This window comes from Cetorhinus maximus, chromosome 14 (genome assembly GCF_964194155.1).
Source record: "Cetorhinus maximus chromosome 14, sCetMax3.hap1.1, whole genome shotgun sequence".
NCBI lineage: Eukaryota > Metazoa > Chordata > Chondrichthyes > Lamniformes > Cetorhinidae > Cetorhinus > Cetorhinus maximus.
Genome location: NC_135892.1, coordinates 107,132,648 through 107,140,763, shown reverse-complemented (window position 1 = coordinate 107,140,763; position 8,116 = coordinate 107,132,648). Strand labels below are relative to the sequence as shown.

The 8,116-nt window shown below is 42.7% G+C and overlaps 1 protein-coding gene across 1 annotated transcript in view; it reads right to left on the bottom strand.

The window, feature by feature from the left end:
- Positions 1-5,272: 5,272 nt before the first annotated feature.
- The window catches only part of wdr27 (WD repeat domain 27), a 478,059-nt gene continuing 475,215 nt past the window's right edge, over positions 5,273-8,116 (bottom strand). Inside the window, exon 25 of the mRNA XM_078556372.1 lies at positions 5,273-6,678. Coding sequence (XP_078412498.1) covers positions 6,631-6,678 — 48 coding nt within the window. The 3' untranslated portion in view covers positions 5,273-6,630. The remainder of the gene's footprint in view (positions 6,679-8,116) is intronic.

The following is an 8,116-nucleotide window of genomic DNA, read 5'->3' as shown; positions in this document are numbered from 1 at the left end:
TTCGAGGCTGAGGCCATTGTCATGCAAGATTGTGACCACTCATTCTGAGATTGACGTCTTTCATTGAGATGCTGAAGATAGCAAAGAAGGTGTTAATGTTCAGCCTGCATTGGAGGCACAGATGAAATAGGCTCGTATGAGCTATTCGTCTTCATTGCCCCAGAACCAAATGGCTATTAGGTCTCACAGGCATGTCTGTTGTGTCTGACCCAGGCTATGGACTCTTCCTGTGGGGCATCAACATCTTCGTCCTCTTCGAGGTCATCCCTCTCGGTGTCCTCCACATCGGAGAAGACGTGCAGCTTCTCCATCTGGCAATACATCCCTCCTTTAGGGTGCCAGGTTGTGTAGAACACAGCAAACCAATGATGATGCCGGCCACCTTCTGGGGAGAGTACTGGAGACTGCTGCCTGACTGATCCAGACATCTGAAATGCCCCTGCACACAGCACAGACAGGCCCTCCTCCTCCCTGATCTGGGACCAAGACATGCTTGCCAGTTATAGCCTTGTAGCATGGTGAGCACTGCCCAGGACTGCCTTTGCTTTCTGGCCCCAACTACGTTGGTGCGCACTGCCCTGGACTGCCTCAGACTTATCCCCCTCTTCCTTTAGCCCCGACCTCAGTCATGTGTCTCTGTCCGCCCCTCCCCTCCTGTGCTCCAGTCAACTGCCCTCCCCACGAAGCCATGTGTCACCATCCACTCCTTCCCTCCCGGGCTCCAGTCACTGCCTCTCACCTCCCAGTCAAGCGTGTATCTTCCAACCCCCACCTTCCCTTCCCACTGGTCTTGCCTGAGCAGTCTTGGTACAAGTTTGGAGCAGCCATGAGAGCAGTGCAGTGAAAGGTAGGCAAATGCTGCACGGACAAACCTCGAAGTCGCGAATGAAGTGCAGTTCACCAGTGCATGCTAGTTATATCTGGTTCTGATTCACAGTGGTCTAATTATCCGCCAGCGTGGCGATTAGATTTGGAGTGGGTGTGTGATTCCAGCGAGCTGGGTTTTAAATGAGCATTAATGAGATGCAAAGGCATGCAATTGCGTTTCCTGACCCACCATGAAAGTCGGGAGGAAAAAATTGCAACCTGTTTTTGTGCCGGCAGAAAACTGACTTTTGGCCACACCCTTAATTTTCCGCAAAATCCCCCCATTGTCACTAGCCTTGTTTAAATTTGATTTTAGGCTTTGGAGATAGCCTTGCCCTATATGTAACTTGTTGTAAAGGTTTGTTCAGTATGAATCATGAAGAGGTTCAGAGGCTGTAAGGTTGAACAGTAGTGTTTATTGGCAACGCATAATTATATACATATGTACAAAGTATAACCCACACTAGGAGCTAACTTCATGTTGACTTCTACTCAAGTCTCTCCATACAACTCTGTCTCTAGTCCACTGTCATGTGTCTCTCTACATCATACTGTGGGCAATACAGTTCTCCAGTCCCACGTTAACTGTTGCTATGGCGGAACACCCTTATAGTGTATAACTGTGCTGTCTCCAACCTAAGAGCAGTTTCTGCTGACATTGGATACTTGAATTGGAGGGTCTTGCATTCAAACACTATGGAGAGCAATTTTGACTTGGTTGATTGTGTAAAAGGGGAATGCAGTATCAGCCATGTTATACAATTCTCTGTATTTTTGCCCAGAAATGACGCTCAACATCTTTGGCGGCACCTTCCAAACCCACGGTCTCTACCACCTCGAAGGCTAAAAGCAGCATGGGAACACCAGCACCTCCAAATTCCCCTCCAAGTCACCCTCCATCCTGACTTGGAGCTGTTCCTTCACTGTCACTGGGTCAAAATGCTGGAACTCCCTCCCTAACAGCACTGTGGGTGTACCTACACCACATGGACTGCAGCGGTTCAAGAAGGCAGCTTAACCACCATCTTCTCAAGGGCAATTAGGGATGGGTAATAAATTCTGTCCTTGCCAGTGATGCCTACATCTGATGAATGGTGATTCTCAACAAACACATACTTTATGATAAGAAAGGCTTTTCTCTAAGAACCTGATCAGAATTGGAATAGGATTCTTGCTGATCTCCTCTCATCCCACTGAAGATAGATACAATACCAAACTTGACAATTCATGTATTAAGACAATTTTATTTATTTACTGTTCATTGACTAATGACTCTATAGATTACCAGAGAATGAAATGCAATTGATGAAGTTCTAGTATGAGCAATAAACATCCATCACAATTATACTACTTTACCAGGTGTACTGGATGTCTTGTGGTGAAGTGGGTAATGTCCCTGCCTCTGAACCAGAAGCTCTGACTCAAGTCCCACCCCTGGATATGATGGCCAAGGAAGGTGCATCCATAATGCAGCCAAACAGGTTGAGTGCCAACTTGTAAATCCTTCTAATGCACGCCAAAGGCAGATGGTAAGAGCAGGAGAGGTTCCTGGTCAGCCGCATGATGGAAAGAAAGCTGGAGCCTCTACTATCACTATCCATAGCTCCAGAATACAACCTGCATGTAAAAGTGCATGTTAGCATCAACTCTGACTTCCTGAGTGAACTATAACATGCATATGCACAATTTTTAGGTGGGTATTAGCATGTTTTGAGTTCATACCTAACAAAAAAGTGTCGATAAGAATATGGCTAAATGTACATAGTTGAATTTCACTAATTAGAAAATACACCAAATATATGCCTGGCCAACTGTTCAGAAACAAACCGGTGGGCAATGAGAAGAGGAATATTCACCCATGTCTCTGTGGGTCAGTTACACTAACCATAGCAGGGAGATTCCCTCTGATCCCTTTGTGTGTCAGTGACACTGTAAACACAGTGGGGAGATTCCCTCTGATTTCTCTGTGTCACACTGTAAACACAGTGGGGAGATTTCCTCTGGTTTCTCTGTGTGTCACACTGTAAACACAGTGGGGAGATTTCCTCTGGTTTCTCTGTGTGTCACACTGTAAACACAGTGGGGAGATTTCCTCTGGTTTCTCTGTGTGTCAGTGACGCTGTAGCCACAGTGGGGAGATTCCCTCTGGTCTCTCTGTCTGACAGTGACACTGTAACCACAGTGGGGAGATTCCCTTTGGTCTCTCTGTCTGACAATGACACTGTAAGCACAGTGGGAAGATTCCCTCTGGTCTCTCTGTGTGTCACACTGTAAATACAATGGAGAGATTCCCTCTGGTTTCTCTGTGTGTCACACTGTAAATACAATGGAGAGATTCCCTCTGGTCTCTCTGTGTCTCACTGTAAACACAGCGCGGAGATTCCTTCTGGTCTTCCTGTGTCTCACTGTAAACACAGCGGGGAGATTCCCTCTGGTCTCTTTGTGTCTCACTGTAAACACAGTGGAGAGATTCCCTCTGGTCTCCATGTGTCTCACTGTAAACACAGCGGGGAAGTTTTCTCTGTCATTATTTCTAGGGAAATGGCAAACCAGTTCCTTTCTGAACAGTTTAGCAATTTTGCTAAAAATAGAAACTATAGACAGTCCTCCCACAATACTTAATGTCAATAATATATAGTCAGCAGAGGAAATTTTTCACAATCAGCCTTCTGAAGTGGAGCACGTTGGTGTACAGCAGAGTGTGATAACGTTCCACTTCATGTGGGAGTGGAAAGTAAGAATCTGGTGCCCTTTTCATTCCAACTTCAAAATTAGATAGCAGTATGGCAGCACATTCTTTTAAAATGATGCTAATGACATCTGTAATACTGGTGTTATATGAATGTGAGTTCAATTCTCTGTGGAGCACTTTCTTCCTTGGCACTGGAAATGGGAAAATAAATACCATGCAATAAATCTTAGTTTCTTCTAAAAAATGTGAAGCATTGTTTGGGTAGTGTGAGCTAACGCAGCGGTGAATCCACTTTTGATTGATTATGACAGCAATTATCCTAAACTGTCAAGGTTTAATTTTTTGGGTAGAGTAGGGAACACTTTGCGAAATCAGGAATAAGAATGTAAGCTGCAGAACTTTCTTGGGTAGATTTCTTCATGAAAATAAAGCACACCAGTTTTCAAAAAAAGTGTCCCAGGAGGGGGAGAAAAGTAAAACCAGTAACCAAATAACTGATGTCAACTCAAGGTTTCTGGCTGGTTTCTGCTGATGAGATTTGCCCCAAACCTCAGGAGGTTGCTTCAGTTTAGTGCAGTTCTGGTGCACTGACGAACTCCAGTGATTTGGGCTATGCTGGGAGGTAGCAAAAGAAACCACTGAAATGCTGAAAATCTGAAGTAAAAACAGAAAGTATACCACAGGTCTGTCGGGATCTGAAACAGTATATATTGATGTCGTGTCAGAATTCCGGTAAATATTTCCTACCCAAAATTTTAACCTCTTCTTTCTCCCATCAGATACCATGGTGTCTTTTCAGCAATTTCTGCTTCCATTTCATGAAAGGTGGCAGCAAAAGAACATAAGGGATCCTGAGGTTGTTTGCCTCTAAAGTAAAGCAAAATGAAAGGGGATGTTAACAGAAAAGACTATCGGGCAGCAGGCCCCTAGATTTTTTGGATCTATTATTAAATGAAGACCCAGGGGCCAACTGAACAATGAATAGCACCAGATGTGCATGAGCACACCTGGTACCTTCTATATTAGTGCCTTGGAATGGAATGTGTTTAGATTTCTGCAATTTCCTTCCCCAGTGGAATGAAATAATTTACACACCATGAACTATGCTGAAAAGAGAAACATGTTGCCGAAGCTTGTGATCATTTGAAACTTGACGTTCTTGTGTTTGTCCTGATGAGTGCAAGATGAAAAACTTCGGCAACATGTCTCTCTTTTCAGCAGGATTCAAGCTCTGTACAACTGTACAATATCAAACAATGAAAGTGAATTCAACCCTGGTAGTTTGAGAATTTGAATACAGTTTTAAAAAATCACCTGGAAATAAAAAGCTGGTATCTGTCTAAAGGATCATGAAGCTGTTCAATTGTCATTAAAATCTCAACAGGTTCATGAATGACTTTCAGGCAAGGAAAACTGACATCCTTACCTGCAGTCTGGCCTGCATGTGACTCCAGCCGTCCACTAATGTGGTTGACTCTCGACTACCCTCTGAAGTAGCCGAGCCAGCTAATCAGTTTTGTCACTCTTGTATCATTCTTGGGCAAACTAGGGATCTGGGGCAATAAGGGCCAGCCTTGCCCACATCCTGAGGATGACATTTCAACAATGGAAGTATATGGGAGGGAGTTGCAAGGTGCAGTCTAGTTAAGAGTGGGATTGCATATCATGAAAGTGTAAGTTAAACAGCTTGTGAAGATCTGAATCCCAGGGCTGTTTCACACTCAAGTCCATATTCTCTATTTATTATTTAACACAATGTATACACAATGGATTCAATTATATGAAGTAGAGTGTGATACTGGTGAACAAATCATCATTGACCATTCTTCCCTGCCAATTGCAGTGGGTAAATGTCCAGGGGTTGCTTGTCTGTGGGAGAAGACCCATGAAAATTCAGCCTGTATAATCTTAACTTGGGGTCAAAAGCACACTTGTGATCATAGCTCAAGAAATTGCACATGTATCATCTGAAAACCTCTATAAGATTTCAACCTTACTACCACTACTGTGGGTTCTTTGTTCTTTATGTATAACCTCCAGTTAGCATATCCTGGCTTGTGTAGACTAAGATGAGGGACATTTGAAGTCCAATTATCAAGAACAATCAGTAATGCCGACAGGAATATGAGGGCCCTCATTTCATTTATGGTCCTTTTTGAATTTTTGAATGAAAACTGGGCAGACATCTAGTTTTCTTTATTATTAATCATCTTCTGATAAAATCATTTTCTCAGAAATTGGGCGATTCGAAATGGCACAGTCCAACATTTCATTCTCAGGCAGCTAAATTACAGATAACATTTGTTGAATGAATGTATATTTTACTCCGTAAAGATAAGGAACATTATTTTACTGAACTGCCATTGTTTTATAGCAACCATTTAGTAAAAGAATTTGCAAATGTGCTTTGTCTCTAATTGCAAGTTTTCAGTGGGTTAATGCAGTGCTTCCAAAACAGTGAGCTATGTAGGTCAGTAAAGGCAGCCTGAAAAACTGCCCAGTGGATTTACAGTGCTTCCCTTTCAGAATGAGGAAGTCACAGATAAGCTGTTCATTTTCGTCACTGGAACACAAACAGTTCTGACAAACACTGATGATCTGATACAGGGCTGAAGCCCATGACACAACTGTTCTGGTTCAGACCTTTGTTGAATAATACCCAGTCTTTTCTAAGTCTCCTAGCAATCTGTTTATCACAAGCCCTTTATCCCAGAGACACTGAGAAAACACAAAGTATGTCACTTCTTTCATCGTGACAAGGATCAAGGGTTATGCGGGGGTGGGCGGTAGACAGGAAAAAGTGGAGTTGAGGCCACGATTAGATTAGCCATGGTCTTATCAAATGGTGGACCAAGCCCGAGGGGCTGAATGGCCTACTCCTGCTCCTAAGTCTTATGTTCCTATGTTCCTCTGAACTCTCTTGCCAACTGCTTCCCAATTTGTGACACTTATCATTTGGTTCCTCTTCATGGAAAGATCTTCCAGTTCTTGGTTTCTGTTATTATTTGTCCATGCTACATCCAAGTTATGATTTTCCTTCTTTATCACTGCGCCTTCGGGGCTGTCCATCTCTATGGTACAAACAATTGGAGCTTGCCATCCAGGGTGGCCGTGGTGAGCTGTAACATGAGAAACAAAATGCATGTGGCACATTATAAACCTTATCAATCGCTGGCACTCCCTGCAACATTGGTGTCCCTTCTTGCCACCACTTTGGATTCATGCTCTGCACTGACATAAGAATGCACTATGGTTTGCTCACTGTCCTAATCAAAGTGTAGACCTGTTAATTTTGAATCCGTTTAAAGTATTGTACAAAATATTAAAAGCTAACATTGGTGCAAAATTATTTTAAAATGCTTCCAATGTTATTAAAACAAAATTGTTGATTAACAGACTTGAATTGCTAAGCACTCATTCACAACTCAGAGCCAATTCTTTTGTATGGTGAATTCAAAGGGCCCTTTGAAGGGCTGAAACTATAATGTATCATTCAAGCACATTACTTTAGTTCAAACAAGGCATGTTTAATGTTACTTAGCTAAAACAGTAGAGAAGCACATATTTATTAAAAACAAAATAATCTAACTACTGGGATAGAAAACAAATCATGCAAAAATTTACAAAAGGATAACATGGAATTAGCACTGCCTCTTTGTTCTCCCATCTGCTTAAATTGACAGTCACTGTTAAAGAATTCTTTTAAAATTCCCTGAACATTTGAAGTCTCTCGCAAATGGATGAGTGCCAATTTGCGTCCAAGTCCCAAACTGACCTAAATTGAACTATTACTTATATTTTCAAAAAGGCCTAAAAATGGCATGTTGACTGAGTCTGGAATCCTCTGTCCATGTATGAGGCCATGTGTACCCTGTCACTGCTGTGCTGATATACACAAATAAACAGTTGTGTGCATATGTATATCACAAGATAAATAAAGGTCAGAAAGGCCATTTAGTCCACCTTCGACGACCCATCTGAAAAGCCCCTTGGTCTTCCATCAACTGCACCTTAAATGATTCCAGAATTTTCAACCTAACTATGCCTCGATCAATATATATTGTACCCTTGATCAATGTATACTGATCACTTTTTAGAGCAAACATTCTAGCTGGCAGAATGTGAGGTGGTGAGTGAGGTCCAGAATTTGGGGTTTAATTGAAATTGAACTGGTTCAGCTCTGATAATGTACAATCCAAACTGGCAGACCTGTTCCCTTGCGGTCCCATGAGGTTTCTCCTTAGTGGTGCTGTGGCTTCTACCTCTGTGCAATTTGGAGGTGTAAGTATGCCAGCTGGCTGCAGGGTGTCAGCGGGAGCTGTTTAGGAATTATGTGGTCCTATGCACTTTAACCATGTGACAACTTCAACCTTACAATCAGCATGAAGAGAACTGAAGTAATGTACCAGCCTGCTCAAGGAAAGCCCTATCATGAGCCCAAGGTTTCAGTCCATGACCAGAACCTGTCAGCAGTATATAAGTTCACATCTCGGCAGCACACTCTCCTGAGCTGTCTATCTTGATAATGAGACAGATGTAGGAATTGCCAAAGCAAGT